The 18,456-nt window shown below is 54.4% G+C and overlaps 1 protein-coding gene across 1 annotated transcript; it reads left to right on the top strand.

Moving 5' to 3' along the window:
• Positions 1-728: 728 nt before the first annotated feature.
• Positions 729-3,930, top strand: CKB (creatine kinase B; the record flags this gene model as incomplete). The annotated part of the gene is given in 8 exon segments (NM_001015613.1): positions 729-758; positions 1,061-1,265; positions 1,453-1,607; positions 1,684-1,816; positions 2,120-2,291; positions 2,968-3,091; positions 3,268-3,457; positions 3,540-3,930. Coding segments are annotated over 7 exon segments (1,146 nt in total). The 5' UTR covers positions 729-758; positions 1,061-1,072.
• Positions 3,931-18,456: the final 14,526 nt, after the last annotated feature.

Below are 18,456 nucleotides of genomic sequence, written 5' to 3'. Positions count from 1 at the left end.
CTGAGTCTCTGGCTCAGATGACCCCAAAGCCCGGGGACTTGCCCAAGGTCACGGCACCAAGGGTGCCGCCGGGCTGGGCCGCAGCCAGACTGCGCCTCTGGCGTGCCTTCGCTCTGCACCAAGATCTCCGGGGAGATGCCTGCGGGCACCTTGAAGAAGGTCGGCGGCTCGCCGCCAATTCAGACTGGGCGGGAGAAGGTTGGCGGGGGGGGGGGGGGGGGGGTGTTGGGCGGCGGGGGGTGGCGGTACCTGCCGTGGAAGCCCAGGACGGCTCCCGCCTGGCCTGTCTCTGCGACCACCGCGAGGACTAGCGGGAGGGGGGAAGGCAGGGGCCGGGGTGCAGACCAGGCCGAGCGTTCTCAAGTGCCTGCAGGCTCTTCTGCCTCGGTTTCCCGCTCGGAGGCAGGCGTGGGTGTGGGGGAATCCGGAATGTCCGAGGGCCTGAGGTTCTGGCTTCGGGATCCTGGGCGGGAGCGAGGTGGGGTTAGGCAGGCTGTGCGGGGTCCCGGCCAGGGGATAGTCGGGGTGGGCTGCTTGGGGTGGGGTGGGGGGGCTCCGGGGGCAGAGGGTGGCGGACAAAGCGGCGGCACCACCCCGCAGCGCGACCCAATCGAATGAATGGGCTATAAATAGCGGCCAATGGGCGGCCTGCGTCGCGCCCCTTAAGAGCCGCGGGAGCGCGGAGCCGCCGCTCTTCGCCTGCGCCGCGCCCTGAGCTGCAGACGGACCTAGAGCCCCCGCCCCTGCCCGACTGCTCAGTGAGTGAGCCCGGGGCCGGGGGTAGGGGGCGCGGGGCATCGAGGCGGGGGTTATTGTGCACGGAGCGGGGGGCGAGGGCCAGGGCGTCGCGCGCTCCGGAACTCCCGGGGTCCGCCGCCTGGAGTGGGCGCGCCAGCTGGGCCGGGGGTCCTGGGCGCTGTGGTAACCCCCTGCGTGCAAGCGCCGACCCCGCTGACCTTGACCGAGACCGGGCTGACCGGAGCCCGGGGCCCTGGGTGGTTAGCAGGTCACCAGGAGGCCCGGAGCCTCGGGACCCGCTGACTCCCGCGTCTACCCGCAGCCCGCCGCCGCCATGCCCTTCTCCAATAGCCACAACACGCTGAAGCTGCGCTTCCCGGCCGAAGATGAGTTCCCCGACCTCAGCGGCCACAACAACCACATGGCCAAGGTGCTGACCCCCGAGCTGTACGCCGAGCTGCGCGCTAAGAGCACTCCGAGCGGCTTCACGGTGGACGACGTCATCCAGACCGGCGTGGACAACCCAGGTACGCGCGCCTCAGTCCCGAGGTCAGGACAGGAGCCCGCGGCTGGGGTCCAGCGCCCCCGCTCCCTCGTCCCCCGCCCCCCGGGCCAAGGTCCGGGCGCCCTCTTTGCGCGCACAGCTGCAGGGTCCTCGGCGGCTTGCTCGGGTCTGGCAGTGACGTCACTGTCCCCATTCCGCGCTCCCCCCAGGCCACCCCTATATCATGACCGTGGGCTGTGTGGCCGGCGATGAGGAGTCGTACGACGTGTTCAAAGAGCTCTTTGACCCCATCATCGAGGACCGGCACGGAGGCTATAAGCCCACCGACGAGCACAAGACCGACCTCAACCCCGACAACCTGCAGGTGCGGGGTGGCCCAGGGCGAGGGGCCGGCTGGGTGGGGAGGGGTTGCCCAGCGCTCAGCCCTGCTCGGCCCCCAGGGCGGCGACGACCTGGATCCCAACTACGTGCTGAGCTCGCGGGTGCGCACGGGCCGCAGCATCCGCGGCTTCTGCCTCCCCCCGCACTGCAGCCGTGGGGAGCGCCGCGCCATCGAGAAGCTCGCCGTCGAAGGTAAGGGTCCGGCCCGCTGAGCGGCGCTCTTCGGCCCCGGGCCCTGCCGGCCTGTTTACCAGTCACCCGAGCTGCCGCGCTCTTATCTCCCCGTCGGCTCGGGTTTCCCGGAGGGACCGAGCCAGCCCCGCGCCCACAGAGCCCTGGGGCCGGCCGAGGGTCGGCTTGGGCCGTGTAGCTCCGGAGCGGCCCGCCGCTCGGACCTGGAGGACTAACTGGGCTCCAAGCCAGGCCGAGCGGGCATCCTGGGGGTACGGGGTGGGGCAGGAGCCCACCCGTCCTCCTGAGCGCGTTCCTCCGCAGCCCTGTCGAGCCTGGACGGTGACCTGGCGGGGAGGTACTATGCGCTCAAAAGCATGACGGAGGCGGAGCAGCAGCAGCTTATCGACGACCACTTCCTTTTCGATAAGCCCGTGTCGCCCCTGCTGCTGGCTTCGGGCATGGCCCGCGACTGGCCCGACGCCCGCGGCATCTGGTGCGTATCCCCCGGCCCCCCCCCTGCCCCGTACCGGAGGAGGAGGGCGGCGCCGCGCTCCTCAGGTGGGTTTGGTGCCGCCGGGCCTCCTCGCGGGAGACTTTGACCTCGCTGGTGCGGAGGGCCTCGGGCGGGTGGGGCCGTCGTGTCGGCGTTTCTCCTCCCTCCCCCCGCCTCCGGGAGCCGCGGCTCTTGTTTGCTCTCTCCTTTCCCACCCGCCTCCCGCGGGGAGTCGGTCAGGTGCGGGATGACGCAGACGCTTCCTCGAGTTGGGGTGGGGAGCAGGGCTCACAGGCTCCGGATCTGATCGCACGGTCCGGGCACCGGGCCTCTGCGCCGGGATAAAGCGACCCCCGTGGGCGGGGCTGGGCCAGCTGCCTCTGCCCCTCACCCCCTAAGTGGGGACCACACGGTACCTGACCGGCTAGCTGGGAAGCAGCTCAGGGCTTCGTGTGCCCTCTCTGAAGTGCCCTGTGTGCCCCCAGGGTGTTGATAGGGCTAGAGTCGTGATAGCAACCCCCCCCCGCCCCCCTCCCCCGCCCCCCGGCCCTAGGCACAGCTAGCACCTCAGCGACTTGGGAAGTGCCCCGGCCCTGGGGGCCTCGCGAGGTTTTGTTCCTGGATGTGTCCCGAGCCCCTCGTCCAGGGAGGAGGCTTGACTGTGCCCCTCCCCCAGGCATAACGACAATAAGACCTTCCTGGTGTGGATCAACGAGGAGGACCATCTGCGGGTCATCTCCATGCAAAAGGGTGGCAACATGAAGGAGGTGTTCACACGCTTCTGCAACGGCCTCACCCAGGTCAGGGCCAGGCCCCAGGGTTCAGGCAGAGATGGAGGTGCCCCATCAACCCCCCGGGGAGCCCAGGTCTTTGTTGCCTCAGGGTCCTATGGGAGGGGGCACCCCAGGTCCCAGCTGGTCCCCTGGGGAGGGGTGTCTCAGCCAGGCCTCCCCTTTCACACCTTTTCCATTTCCAGATTGAAACGCTCTTCAAGTCTAAGAACTACGAGTTCATGTGGAACCCTCACCTGGGCTACATCCTCACCTGCCCGTCCAACCTGGGCACGGGGCTCCGGGCCGGGGTGCACATCAAGCTGCCCCACCTGGGCAAGCACGAGAAGTTCCCCGAGGTGCTCAAGCGGCTGCGGCTTCAGAAGCGAGGCACAGGTGAGTAGGGGGGCTCCGGGCAGCTGCCCACTCCCCCAGGGCCGCCCCCCACCCAGCCCGGCTGAGTTGGCTGTCTCCCCAGGCGGTGTGGACACGGCCGCCGTGGGCGGGGTCTTCGACGTCTCAAATGCCGATCGCCTGGGCTTCTCGGAGGTGGAGCTGGTGCAGATGGTGGTGGACGGTGTGAAGCTGCTCATCGAGATGGAGCAGCGGCTGGAGCAGGGCCAGGCCATCGATGACCTCATGCCGGCCCAGAAGTGAAGCCCTGGCCACACCTGCCGCCGCCACCAGCTCCTCAGCTGCTTCCTAACTTATTGCCCGGGCCGTGCCCACCACGTGCCCTGGAGGCTCGCTGTGTGGTGGCTGAGCCCTTAACCTTACTGTAGAGACTTCCGTCGCCCTCGGTAGAGTTTATTTTTGTGATGGCTGAGATGTTGCTGATGCTGAAATAAACTAGGGTTTTGGCCTGCCCCAGGTCTGAGTGGTGCCTCCTTTTTCCAGGGCAGCCCAGGGCCCAGCACCTGGTTCTGAGGCCTGGCCTACCCCATCCACCTCACTGTCAGCTGGGACCCTGCTGTGGCCCCCCGCCCCCTCGTCCTATTCCGTGAACCTCTGCCCTCCTGCCTTGGCCCTCCCTGCAGGACTGGGTTGGGCTGCTGGCAGAGACTCAGCCTGAGCATCTAGAGATCTATTCGGGGGCCTGCGGGGTGGAGCCTGGCACTTCACTGGCACTGTAGCCTGGAGGAGCTCTAGATGCTGGGGGGAAGGGCAGGAGCCCAGAAATTTGGTACCTTTCCAGCTCCGCCCCCGAAAGCCATTTCCTCCTCTTCCAAGCAGCTTCTCCCTGCTGCCTCCCCCTCCCACCCCAACACCTACTCTATTTCCTAAATAATCTCTCTGCTCTGCTTCCTTCCCTTCTAGCCTCCTCAGGCCTAGCCCTCCCATCCCTCCCAGGGAGCTCCAGGGCCCCCGCGGTACCCCCATCCTTGCAGCCTCCTCTCTAGGACCCTCCGTGCCCCAGTTCCTGGGCCTCACAGGGTCCCCAAACAGGGAGGGGGTGGGCTGTTCGGGATAAGATCTTTTGGTCTGTCTCCTGGCTGCTGCAGTCCCCACCCACCATCTCACTTGGGAGTCTCACCATGGGTGGGTGGGCAGGCACCCTACGCAGGAAAAATGAGCCAGCCGCGCCCCTCTCCTGGGCTTGTCCGCTCCAGCTCCTCAGTTCACCGACAGTCTCCTGCCCTCTGCTGGCCAGGGCTGCCCCTGCAAAGTCAGCCGCAAAGACCTGACCCTCCTGGGGTTACCCTACCGCTGGGAGAAGCGTACCCCGGGCTGGCAGTCATGCCTACCAAGAACCATGGGCTCTCATGTCCCAGGGGCAGCTTGTCAATCTAGACCCTGGGGCCCCGGACAAGGAGGTTGGGGTGACAGCTGTGGAGTTGGCATGCCTTGGCGTCCTCCACGGTGGCCAGGCGGGTGTGAGGGACTCATGCAGGCAGAGCCTTTGCCGGGGGAGGGGGCAGAGGCTGGGTGAGTGAACACCTGAGTAGGCTGGGCCTAAGAGGGCAAGCCCTCTGGCACAGAAGGGGTCTCTGCACCATCCTGGGGGTCCCTGACTAGCCTGCGGGCCAATGCTGCACTTGCCTTCTCACCACGAAGTTCCAGGTCAGGGCCATGTATAGGCAGGACTCCTTTTCTCAGCTTCCTCTTCAGCTACGGTCCCCCTCCAGCAAGTGGGGGGTTGGACCAGGCCAGGCAGTGGCTTTGTAGACTGCCCGGTGATTCAGAGCAGAAAGTACGGAAGTGCACCCCTCTGGGAAGGCCTCTCCATGCTGAGGGGGGCTTGCGCAGCTCAGAAGAGTCAGCAGCAGGGTGGGAGGCCTCCCCGCTGGTCCAGGAGCCGCCAGGGTAGCTGTGTTCCCATCATCTGCGTGGCCAGCAGGCAGGGTTCCAGGCCTGTCTGCCCGTGTCCACCCTGAGGCCCTTGCCTGTGTGCTCCCTCCAGCTGAAGTCGCCCCTGCCTGACCAGCCCCCCTCACCACCCGGGACTTGAGTCAGGGTGCAGGCTCAGGAATGACTGTGCATGGGTACCTGAGGGGCCTGGCCTGGCAGGCACATTGCTTCCTGATAAAGAGATGCCCAATGCCTTCAGCACCTAGGCTGTCCGAGTGGGATGTGCCCCGCACTAGCAGTGATCACACCAAAGGAGCTGGAACTTCAAGTCACCCTGTGCGGGCGTGTCACCAGGAAGGCCGGGTGGGCAGGGCTCCCTTACCAGACAGTAAAGTCAACACCCTGGGAGCCTCGCCCCTGTGCCCGCAGCTGGGGTGGGGCCCTCAGGAACCAGGTCAAGCTCCCTGGGACCCTGTAAGAAGTGTCTTCTGCAGGCTTAGGGCTACTCTGACTCAAACCCACTTCTGCTCACTGGGCCACTTGTTTTCTCACTTTTTACTAAACATAAACTTGTAAACTGCACCATTTTTGGAACAAGACATAGCTGATGATACACCCAGTGAGAGCACTTCTGCTCGGCCGTCCATGGACCCTTCAGCCAGAGTCCCTACAACCTCCCTGCCTTTCCTCTGGATTCAAGAGACCTTTACATGGGGCAATTTTAACATCCCTTGAAACTACGGTCAAACGTGGAAAGTTTAAGAAATGCCCAGCCACATGGAAACACACATTGGTTCCCATTCGGTGTCTGGAGTGGAAGTCATCCGGGAGCACCAGAGCCCATCGCACCTGCAGTGCAGCCAGGGCCCGGCCAGGATGCCCCTCACCGTGGTGCCAACAAGAGCAGGTGGGAGGAGGCAGATGCTCGCTGTCGCCCGCCTCCAGATGCCAGCAGTCTCACTCACCCTGCTCGGGACAGTGGGAAGAAACTCTCTCTCTAGGCACTGCGAAGTGTCTCCTGGGGGCCCAAATAGCCCTCAGCCCCTTCAAGAACCATCACTGCATAGAGATAACAAAGAAGGCAATCACTCAGAACAGGGGCGAGCTGGTCAGGACTCCAACAATAAAGGTCTGGCTACAAAACCGGGCCACCTCCCTCCCTCGACGTGGCGCCACGCGGACGAGAACTTGGTGAGCCGGCGACACGCTTAAAACAGAAGTGTAAAAGCAGGTTATAAAACAACTTGTCCTTGTGGGATCCCACACAGATCATCATGGATGGAAAAATCCCGGCGAACAGTAGTCGGCTGTGGGTGGCGGGGTAACAGGTGACTTCCTTCTTTATACTTTCTTTTCCAGATTTTCTACAGTGAACATGTATTCCTTATATAAATAGCTGAAACAAATTTCTTTTTGAGTGGTTTAAAATAAACGCTCTAAGGTGTCCTAGTTGGTGGGAGACTTGAGGCTTCTCTCCTGACTTCCTGGACTGTCTACTGGTCCTAGACTCCTCGCCAGCCCAGCCAGCAGGTGGGTGTTGCCTCACTTCTGCAGACAGGCAGCCTCCTTCGCAAGGACCCTAAAGAGGGGAGCTTGTCTCCTGCAGGTATCACTGCCTTAAGGCACCACAGCCCTGCCCTTGGGCTCTGCTCCTTTCTTTCTGTTGTTTCAGTGATAACTGTTTAGTTAGGTCTCCTCCCTCTCGGTCTGACTCTGGTTGCTTGTTCCCGACTGGCTCTTGATCCTTTCCTTGACTGATCCAGCGGACCTCCTTAGGCTAACCAACCTGGAGATCACAGGACCCCGTTGTTGACACTGGGAGAATACCAGGACAAGTAAGTACCACCAGCCAGGACCCATTAGACCCCCTGTCAAGCCATCCCAATAAAACACAGGAGCAACTGTAAGCATCCAGATGGACTCCCTGCTAGGATGCATATTAGCTAACGGGAAAATTTAGACCAATAGGGCAAAAAATATTAGGTCATTAAATTACAATACCATCTTGCAGCTGGTCATATTTTGTAAAAGAAAAGGCAAATGGGGAGGGGAGTCCATTCATCCAAATGTTCAAATTAAAGTCACTCAGTCACGTTGGACTCTTTGCGATCCCGTGGACTATACAGTCTATGGAATTCTCCAGGCCAGAAGACTGGAGTGGGTAGCCTATCCCTTCTCCAGTGGATCTTCCCGACCCAGGCATTGAACCGGGGTCTCCTGCAGTGCAGGGGAATTCTTTACCTACTATCAGGGAAGCAAGACCCTATTCCAAAATCCGAGTCTAGAGAACTGCCTGGCGTTGCTGGCTCACACCCCGTCCCCCCACAGGAACCCCATGTTTTAGATGATACCCTTATGAGTCAACTTCCCTGAGGTCCACAATTGGGAGCTCCTACATATCCCAATTCTGAAGGGGTGACAGTTTTCCAGACCATTTACCCCTAATGTACCATCTGGGGAGCTGGAGACCCCAGACTCCTATCAATAAGCTCATGGATATGGTCTTTGGGATATTTAACAGTACAGATAACGTACAAGGGGCTACCCTGGTGGCTCAGATGGTAAAGAATCCGCCTGTAAAGCCTATGTGGGTTCGATCCCTGGGTGGGAAGATCCCCTGGAGAAGGGAATGGCAACCCATTCCAGTATTCTTGCTGGAGAATTCTATGGCCAGAGGAGACTGGCAGGCTACAGTCCATGGGGTTGCAAAGAGCTGGACATGACTATTTCTCTTTTTCTTTATAGGGGACAAGAGACGAAAAGGATTTGGGGACAATATGAAAAAGCCTAATCACTGGCAGCAGCCTTAACCCCAGCACCACCTCAGGGTCACGCACCCTTGCGAAGACCCATGCTAAGGACAGGACCCAGGAAGCCTGGATCAGAGCCATTCTCTCCCTGAGAAAACAAGTTTTAAGTGTGGACAAGAGGGCCACTGGAAGCATGACCGTCACCAGTCCTGAAGGGATACTGGGGCTCTCAAACCAATGATGGATGAGAGGACCAGAGGCTGACGGGGCCCAGGGCCTCCCTGTCTCCCAAAGAACACCTGGAGAAGCCTCTGGGGTTCATTTCCCTGGAAAAGCCTCAGGTAAGCCTTGACATGGCTGGTAGAAGTATTCTTAGCAGACACGGGGGCTTTCTGACCTCCCTCCCAACCCTGTACGACAATGGGGACTGATGGAAAGCCCCAGACCAAGAGCTGCTCCTGCCTGAGTGCACCGCTCCCTTGCTTGCTCACTAAATCCCAGGCAACAGTACAGTCTGGAGACCCTCAAAGAAAAGGCACCCACCAAGAAAAAGTTACTCCTGGTGGGGAGGGGAGCATGCTCAGTCCCAAGAGACAGGTCTCCGTTCTACCCCATCCAAGTTGTCAAACTATGGGCTGCTGACCTGGTTCACGGTGCTGGAAGTAAAGGTGGCTTTCTTCTGCACCCAGACTCTCAACACCTCTTTGCCTTCGAGTGGACAGACCCAGACACTGTAATGCCATGAATGCTTCCGCTCTGTGTGCTTATAAAACTCAAGCCAACGGTGCCCACAGGATATGAATGGAAACAAGTCTGGCAAAAAACTGTCCCAGTACCTTTAAAAATGGGATTCCATGGGGCTGTAGACAAGCCTCCTCACATCAAAGGCCAGACTGAGGGCCATACAAAATTGTAAATAGATTACCAAAACGGGAGGCCAATGGTCTGACTCAACAGCCGTACCTGACAGGAATTTTGGGTGAGGGATTCCCCGCTAAGTTAAATCAGGAAAAGTAAAACATCCCAACATGGGTGAGCACGGGTGTGTCAGTCTCTCAATGGCAGTTAGATAGCCACCTAATTCTTTTTAAAAAAGAAAAAAAAATTGTCCCTGTTTTACAAGTCTTCACAGAACTAGAGGTGTGGCTCTAAAAGCAATCCAAAACCCACCAATCCTTTACCACTCCCAAAACCTTGTCTATTGATCTTAAAAAAAGTATTAAGATTAAAGAAAGGGAAAACAAAGTCAGGCTGGGAGGAAGTGCCTGTGCCTTTGAGATACAAATGTCCTACCTGGTTTTCTCCAGGAACTCTTACCTCTGCCATCTTTTTAAAATACAAAAAAGCAGAATCACTTGTTTGACTCAGTATGAATAGAATGCCCTTGTGGCTCAGCTGGTAAAGAATCTGCCTGCAAAGGGAGAGACCTGGCTTCAATCCCTGTGTTGGGAAGATTGCCTGGAGAAGGGAAAGGCTACCCACTCCAGTATTCTGGCCTGGAGAATTTTTGTTAGGGCTACAGTCCAAGGGGTCACTGAGAGTCAGACACAACTGAGCGACTCTTTCGCTTTCAGATTTTAAAAAAATAGACATGCCACAAGCAGCAGAGGTTTACTGTACAGCACGAGGGACTATAGTCAACATCTTGTTCTGTTCTTAGTTGCTCAGTCATGTCCGATTCTTTGTGACCCCATGGACTGTAGCCCGCCAGGCCCCTCTGTCCATGGGGATTGTCCAACCCAACCCAATCCACTGGAGTGGGTTGCCATGCTGTCTTCCAGGGGATCTTCCTAACCCAGGGATCGAACCCAGGTCTCCCACATTGCAGGTGGATTCTTTGCCATCTGAGCCACCAGGGAAGCCCAAGAATAGTGGAGTTGGTAGCCTATCCCTTCTCCAGGGCATCTTCCCAACCCAGGAATCTAACCAGGGTCTCTTGCACTGCAGGCAGATTCTTTACCAGCTGAGCTACCAGGGAAGCCCCAATATCTCGTAATAACCTACAATGGAAAATAACTTCAAAAATAATACATGTATTTAAGTGAATCACCAAAAAGAATCTACTTTTTGAAAATAAGTAACTTTTTAATTATTTATTTTTGGTTAAGTTTTCTAAATGTCCTTTGGACATCCAGTAACAAGGAGCGAGATACAACATTTTAAATATATTTGTGTAGGACATAAGAGTGATAAGATTTTTGCTTTATCTATTTTTATTTGTTGTTATATGTCTAATGGTTTATGATATCTATCTTCTCTGTGAATTGTATCTTTTATCATTAAAAATACTCATCTTTGTTTCATTAAAAATAATAAAATGCAAATTTTGAAAGAGGGAGTAAATAATTTGAAACAGGGACTTTACCGATGGTCCAGTGGTCCAGAATCTGCCTTGCAAAGCAGGGGATGCAGGTTTGATCCTTGGTCAAGGAACTAAGATCTGACATGCCAAGGAAAACCTAAGTCCCCACACCAAAACTAGAGCCTGTGTGTGGCAACAAAAGATCCCATGTGCTGCAACTAATAACCCACACAGACAAATTTTTACAAATTAATAATTTGGAACTTGTCAAGGACAAATAAAAATCTTAAGCATTTTCCATAAATATTAGTAGAAAGGGTTTAGCCAGTGAGACAAATAAGCTTGATTTGTTCCATCTGCCAGAAACTCAATTTCAATCCAACTTCTTTTGCAGACTAATGGGTTTATATTGCTGTACCTGACTCATGGCTAAATTTTAGAATAGGAACTATGAGGCCTCTGTGTTTATGTGTCTTGTAGATGTAAGGTACTGGCAAAAATTAATTCGTAAAATTGACTTCAAGAAAATTAAGCTTATATAAATACTCAGAAAATAATCTGGCCAGAATGAACTTCAGTTTCACATCATCTGGAAAATATTTAGTACTAAACTGATGTCATCAATGTTATGTACCATGGTTTACTAGACCTTCTATCTATTGCTAATGTATCAGCAAGAAAAATAACATGGAAAAACTTTTAAGGAAAGCATGTGTTTTCAGTAAAAGAAGGTGTGAGGAATGAAAAAATACTGAAAAGAGTTATGTACAATCAGGATTTTCTAAGATTGGATTGAGTTTAGTTAGGTATTTCGGGAGGGCCCCCGAGGCATCCCAGAGAGAAATATTTAGCTAGTATTATTTACTATGTTGGGAGTAAGGTAAAGTAACACCTGGATTTGGTTTTTCTGTTAAAAGGGAACAAAGTCTTCCTGGAATGTCTTTTAACTTCTGACCACGGACAGAATCCTTGTCCCCTACAATGGAAGTGCAGAATCTTAGCCACGGGACCACCAGAAAGTCCTGGAATGCCTCTGATAACAGATTGTGTAAGTGATCTGTATTTGCTTTTGAGATCTAACTTTTAAGTGTTAGTCACTCAGTCCTGTCCAACTCTGCGACCCCATGGACTGTAGTCTACCATGCTCCTCTGTCCATGGAATTCTCCAGGCAAGAATACTGGAGTGGGTTGCCACTTCCGTCTCCAGGGGATCTTCCCAACCCAGGGATTGAACCCAGGTTGCTTGAATTGCAAGCAGATTCTTTTCTGTCTGAACCACCAGTGAAGCAAATAAATAGTGTAATGGGAGGGAAAGGGGCAGGGCACACTTTTTGAAAGAATGACATAGCCCAAGGACACAACATAAACCGGTTAGAATCAAAAGGGACCAAGACTAGACAAGACTAGACCTTGATCCTCAATCAACTGGTGACATGACACACCCAGAGGTGCCATGACAGTTCCAGTGAAGTGAAGTCGCTCAGTTGTGTCCGACTCTTTGCTACCCTGTGGAGTGTAGCCCACCAGGCTCCTCTGTCCATGGGCTTTTCCAGGCAAGAATACTGGAGTGGGTTGCCATTTCCTTCTCCAGGGAATCTTTCCAACCCAGGGATTGAATCCAGGTCTCCCACATTGTGGGCAGATGCTTTAACCTCTGAGCTACCAGGGAAACTCAAACTATTTCATCTTTCCCTTCTGTTAAAAGACCAAGGAGTGGGCGTTTCTAGAAAAGAGAGTTCCAGAAAAATATCTACTTCTGCTTTATTGACTAAGCCAAAGTCTTTGACTTTGTGGATCACAACAAACTATGGAAAATTCTTAAACAGATGGGAATACCAGACCATCTTACCTGCATCCTGAGAAATCTGTATGCAGGTCAAGAAGCTACAGTTAGAGCCAGATGTGGAACAGAATGGTTCCAAATCACTTCATGGCAAATAGATGGGAAACAATGGAAACAGACTTTATTTTCTCTGGCTCCAAATTCACTGCAGATGGTGACTGCAGCCATGAAATTAAAAGATGCTTGCTCCTTGGAAGAAAAGCTATGACCAACAGACAACATACTAAAAAGCAGAGACATTACTTTGCCAACAAAAGTCCGTCTAGTCAAAGCTTTGGTTTTTCCAGTAGTCATGTATGGATGTGAGAGTTGGACTATAAAGAAAGCTGAGTTTGGAAGAATTGATGGTTTCGAACTGTGGTGTTGAAGAAGACTCTTGAGAGTCTCTTGGACTGCAAGGAGATCAAACCAGTCCATCCTAAAGGAAATCAGTCCAGAATATTCATTAAAAAGACTGATGTTGAAGCTGAAACTCCAATACTTTGGCCACCTGATGCAAAGAACTGACTCACTGGAAAAGACCCTGATGCTGAGAAAGATGGAAGGCGGGAGAAGGGGATGACAGAAGATGAGATGGTTGGGTGCAGCACGGACTCAATGGACATGAGTTTGAGCAAGCTCTGGGAGTTGGTGATGGACAGGGAGGCCTGGTGTGCTGCAGTCCATGGAGTCGCAGAGTCAGGCATGACTGAGCCACTGAACTGAACTGAACTGAGTGGGCAGTGGCCCAAATCCTGGTAATCTCCGCCCCTTCCCCCAAATAGTTGGAATAATCTTCCCACTCATTAGCATATGAAATTACCCAGCCTATACAAACTAACCACATCACATTTCGCAGCTGAACTCACCCTCTGTGATGGTCTACACTGTCTGTGGAGTATGCTTCTCTCTGAATCTGAATAAATCCACTTCTTACCTATCACTTTGTCTCACTGAATTCTTTGTGAAGAGACATCAAGAACCTGAGCTTCATTAGAAGGTCCTCAAACCAGGTACTGTGGGTTTTGGCTGACTCTGAGTACAGTCATGTGGGTTTGAGTCCTAGCCACACGGGTTCAAGTCCCAATCTGAGGTAAATGGTATCAGCAGTGAGAAATCCTATTTGATCAACTATTTTGAAACTTTCTGACAAACTTTCCAAATCCCAAATTTTAATCAAAAGTTCTTTTGACTTTTAGCTAATTTGGGGACGCTTCAGAGGGACCCTGAGGCATCTCAGAGAAAAATATTTTACTATTATTATTTAGCATGTTAAATTACATGGAAAGCATTATCACATAAGTCATAATCCTACTTAAAAACATACTGTTTGGGGGTGGGAGGGAGGGGATATATGTATACATACAGCTAACTCAGTTTGTTGTACAACACTGTAAGGCAACTCCACCCCAATAAAAAATTCTTAATTTAAAAATATAATGTATGGATGTTATTAATGCAGAAATTCTAAAAACTACACACTTTCTAAAATCTGGACATGTCCTGGTATAATTCTAGAGCTCTAGTTGTTACCTTAAAATGCTGTATGTCGTACCAGTAACTAAGATGATCAATTACACTGTAATCAGATGTTTAACTGTGCCTTTTAAGTCTTTTGTCGTTTATAGAGTTATCGTACCCTGATGCTGTTACAAAAATGCTTCATCTTCAAAAATAGGAAGCTATGGAAGCAGTTATAACAATTCCACATCAAGATAATGGCTGTGTGAGGACTGCAGGCCATACCTACTCAAAACAAGGTGGTGTCCTGCCCCTGGGGCCCTTAGATCAGGCATCCAGAGATTTTCACTCCCTGACAGGCAGGGTCGATGCCCCTACTCAGCCCGGAAGCAGCTACAGAAGACAGACTGTTGTCCCTCTGCTTTCCATAAGAACGGGGAGTAAATCTCTGAGGGGTGAATTAGTCAGGAAGTGGGTCTGGCACAACCTTTAGAAGAATGACACGGCCCAAGAACATGCCATAAACTGACTAGAACCATCTGGGTCCAAGACGGTGGACAAGCGGACTTCCACTAGACCTTGAGCCTCAGTATACGCTCACTGCAACACGTCAGAAAGTTAAGTGACACAGCCACAGGCACCATACTGCCAAGGCAGACAGTAAAGGTTAAAAAAGTGGGCAGTGGCCCAATTCCTGGAAATCTCTGCCCCTTCTCCCAAACAGCTGGAGTACTCCTACTCATTAGCATATGAAATTACCCATCCCTATAAAAACTGACATCCTCATACCTTGGGGTCACTCTCACCTTCTGAGACGGCCCACGCTCTGTCTATGGAACACAGTGGTTTTGTTCAGACACCAAGTTGAGACCAGTCTCTGCAACCTCATGGACTGCAGCACGTTAAGCTTCCCTGTCCTTCACCATCTCCTGGAGTTGGCTCAAACTCATGTCCATTGAGTCGGTGATGCCATCCAAGCATCTCAACCTGTTGCCCCCTTCTCTTGCCTTCAGTCTTTCCCAGCACCTGGGTCTTTTCCAACGAGTCAGATCTTCCCATCAGGTAACCAAATTACTGGAGCTTCAGCTTCAGTCCTTCCAGTGGATACACAGGGTTGATTTCCTTTAGGGTTGACTGGTTGGATCTCCTTGCTGTCCAAGGGACTCTCAAGAGTCTTCTCCAGCACAATTTGAAAGCATCAATTCTTCAGCGCTCAGCCTTCTTTATGGAGGCGCTCACATCGTACGAGACACTGGAGAAACCACAGCTTTGCCTATAGCGACTGTTGTTGGCAAAGTGATGTCTCTGCTTTTTAATAGTATGCCCCTGAATAAACCTGCTTTCTCACTAAACAGAAAAGGAGGCCCTCAGCCATCCTCCTCCGTGTACGTTATCCCACACTGGCTATGGGGTCAGGCGTTAGGCCTTTCCCCGCTCGTCCCACCCCACCCAAACTGGGCTGCTCCTGTGTCTGGTACAGGTGGTCTGTGTTAATACATGCCCTGGTTATTTTAGAAATGTACCATTTAGTAAATAAACAAACTATCAGGTTTCTAATGGAGTAAAAAGTCTGGTTTTGTCAATACTTTTGACCCATCAACTGCGCAACACTTCAAAGAGAATCACAATTTCAAAAGACTGTAATAAAGGTGGTCCATACTCATCCACACTTGAAAGTGCTGACTGTTTGACTGGGGCCACTTGCAGGCAACACCAACAGTCACGGCACCAGTGCAGTGTCTGTCTCAGAGCGGAAACGCTTTCAGCAGGGGGGGCCAGGGTCCTGCCTCCTCCTCCTTCCTCGAGACTAGAGAGGATGCAGGTGCTGACGTCTTTCCTCTATTCTCCAGCATCAACGAGACATGCTAACACAACTTTGCCTCTCTAGTCCTGTTTCAGTATTTTGGTTCAATTCATTAATACTGCGAGGCTAGGAAACTCAAAACACACCCCACATCCTGAGCGAGGTCAAGACAAGAGGATGTCCGGCATGCTCTTTCAGGATAACATGACTCCCACCCTCTACTCACAGGCTAAGCCACGAGATAAGCCCACGCGGAGTCTCCAGAGCTCAGAGAAGGGGAGGAGAGGACCCAGGGACCCAGGGTATTGGGGCTGCAGAGAGAAGCCAGCTGGGCTAAAGGGGAGGACACCAAAGACAGGAGGCAGCGGATGCCAGTGGAGCTGGATGCTGCAGGCCGACAGAGGAGGGAGCAGCACACAGTCCTTCAGGGAACAGGGTGCGTCTGGGGTGGTGGAGTGGGCTGCAGCTCTGGTGCTGGGACACGACCCCCAGGGGTCCCTCTACCAAGTTCTCCTGGTCCCATACGAAGGACTGACTGCATATGCTCCCACTTCCCGGCTTCCTTCCATGCAGAGCACGCCTGCGTGGGAGTGCATTCACACCTACTCCTGCCCGCTGGTAGCACCCTCCAGAGGGGGACGGGCAGCCAGTGCAGCCCTCACTCCAGAAAGAATGGGAGGACCACATGGGCCACACCGGATACCTCCTGTCTGGCCCCCAGCACCTGGCTGCCCAGGGCAGCAGGGTCTGATTTGCTCTGGAGGCAGCACTGTGCCCAAAGCCTGCCACTCCCTAAGGAGTGCTGAACCCGAGTCCCCTCAACGGAACAGAGCAGCACTGAGCCCACTGCTGCCCCAACACTCGCCCCACAACTTGGCGACACGGTGAGTCCGCCCTGCCTGCCTTGGCACAGGCTACTCAGTCCCTCCCTCCCACTGTGTGACCTGGGGCGTTTGGTCGTTCCTTCGTCTCCACCTGCCTCCTCCACCTGGACTGGGCTTCCTGCTCAGCCCTGAGCCCGGCGTTCCTTTACGCAGCACTGGCCATGCCAGGCTTCACGGCTGTGCTTGTGTCCCTCTTCCTGTGAGGGAACTTACAAGAGAACATGGCTGTTACCTCATTCTTGGATCCTCAGAGCTCAGCACGGGGCCCTCTGAGAGCAGCTGTCCCACCTTGAACCTCCTAGTGTGAGTGTTGCTAAGTGAACACACAAACGTAGAAACAATGAGAGACTCTTCCCATCTTGTCCTGAAACACTTGAAAAGAACTAGGACAGTAATCACCTGGAGTGATAAAACTCAGGGAAGGAATACAATTTTGATCTTCAAACACTGGAGCCTTGAGCATAAAGCTGCCGAGGAGAGGAGAGCACCAGGGCGGTGTAGGAAGCTGCGACACGTCAGGAAAAGGCAGCAGCCGCCAGAACTCCCCGCAGACCCAGGCACCGGAGGCCCCCAGAGCAGAAGTTCCTGATGAGCAGCTGCAGGTTTCCTTTCTAAGAGGGTGGGTGGAGGGGGCAGGAAGGAGGCATGGCACGGGCTGGGTATGGATGCTCCGCCGGCTCTTCCCTCGGTGACACCCCCAGGAAGGCCTCTGTGTGTCACCACAGTCAGAAACTGCAGGGATGAATACCAGGGAGCTGGGGAGGGCACGAGAGCATGTAGCCACTCAGCCCTGTCACACAGACAGCCACAAAAAAACCACAACAAAAAAATCCACAAGGCAACCAAACCAACGCTGACGGCATCAGACCCGCCAATCCGGCCCCAGTGGCCCCTGCTGTCACCCTGAGACTGGGTCGTCTCGGCAAGTGTGGTCTGGTCTAACCTCCACCCCAGAGTGACCCTGGTCTGCGGGAGGCTCCGGCTCGTGACTAAGCAGTCAGAGGTAACTGGTGGTGGCCACTGTGAATCAGAGTTAACGGTGGGGGCCACCTCTAAACAGAGGAGATGGTGGTGGCCGCTGTTGATGCCCAAGTGAATCCTGACTAACCTCCCGATTGAACACACCTCACATGCTGGCGAGCCTCAGGTCGCTACTCTTTCAAGGGACTGAAACCCAAATGCCACGCTGACTGTGTGACGCTTCATGGCCAGGCCCAGAGTAAGGCGCTCAGCCAAGCGTTTCAATTTGAAGGTTCGCATCTCATGGCCGATTCCTCACCAGGTGGCCTCCTCCTCGACGTCTGCAGGAACCTGCAGGGTCTGGACTGAATGACATTGCACGGGCATCAGTACAGGCAGACGGGTGAAGAGCAAGGAGCACCGGCCCAAGCGGGACCACGGGCTCCATTCTCACCCCACCGCTGGGCCTCGTCTGCAACACAGGAAGGGTCCAGAGTTGCTGGAGATCAAGCAGGATGGGCCTTGTCCGGACCAAACACCACTCCCTGCAGCTGCAGCCTGTGTCAGCCTATCTCAGCCTGGGCCGACAGGGCAGAGGCGGCTCGGGGGAGACTCAGAACAGCCGCCTCATGTGTCCCAGACCCTCGGGCCTGTGCTCCGTCACTGTCGCCAATGAATACCTCTTTTGTAGTATGTACCAGGCACCATGCTAGATCCTTGGGTTACAGGAAGGAAAAAAAAAAAGACCAAGCTCCTTGACCCATGCGCTTGTAGTCTAGTAAACAGCATACAGAAAAGAGAAACCTGTAACTGCTGTTGGCTGTCAGGGCGGCAGGGGCAGGCACAGTGGCCACTCAGGGCTGAGTGGGGCAGGCAGGCCCGGGAGTGGCCGGCATCGGCGGTGGAGACTCGAGCCCAGAGGAGGTGAGGCGCCCTCAGCTTCCTGCCTGGCACTCACACCTGGCCCACCGCTTCTCCCTGTCCTCTGGGCACACTGGCACGGGCCTGTCAACTTTCCTCACAGCGGGCTCTGAGCCCAGAACCCTACAGACACAGGTGGAATGTCTTCACGAAGTCTCTGCAGGCAGGGCAGGTCCCCTCCTGAGCGCCAGAGCACGCCGTT

This window comes from Bos taurus, chromosome 21 (genome assembly GCF_002263795.3).
Source record: "Bos taurus isolate L1 Dominette 01449 registration number 42190680 breed Hereford chromosome 21, ARS-UCD2.0, whole genome shotgun sequence".
Classification (NCBI taxonomy): Eukaryota; Metazoa; Chordata; class Mammalia; order Artiodactyla; family Bovidae; genus Bos; species Bos taurus.
The sequence above is the reverse complement of the archived record's forward strand: the minus strand, read 5'-3'. Positions and strand labels throughout refer to the sequence as shown.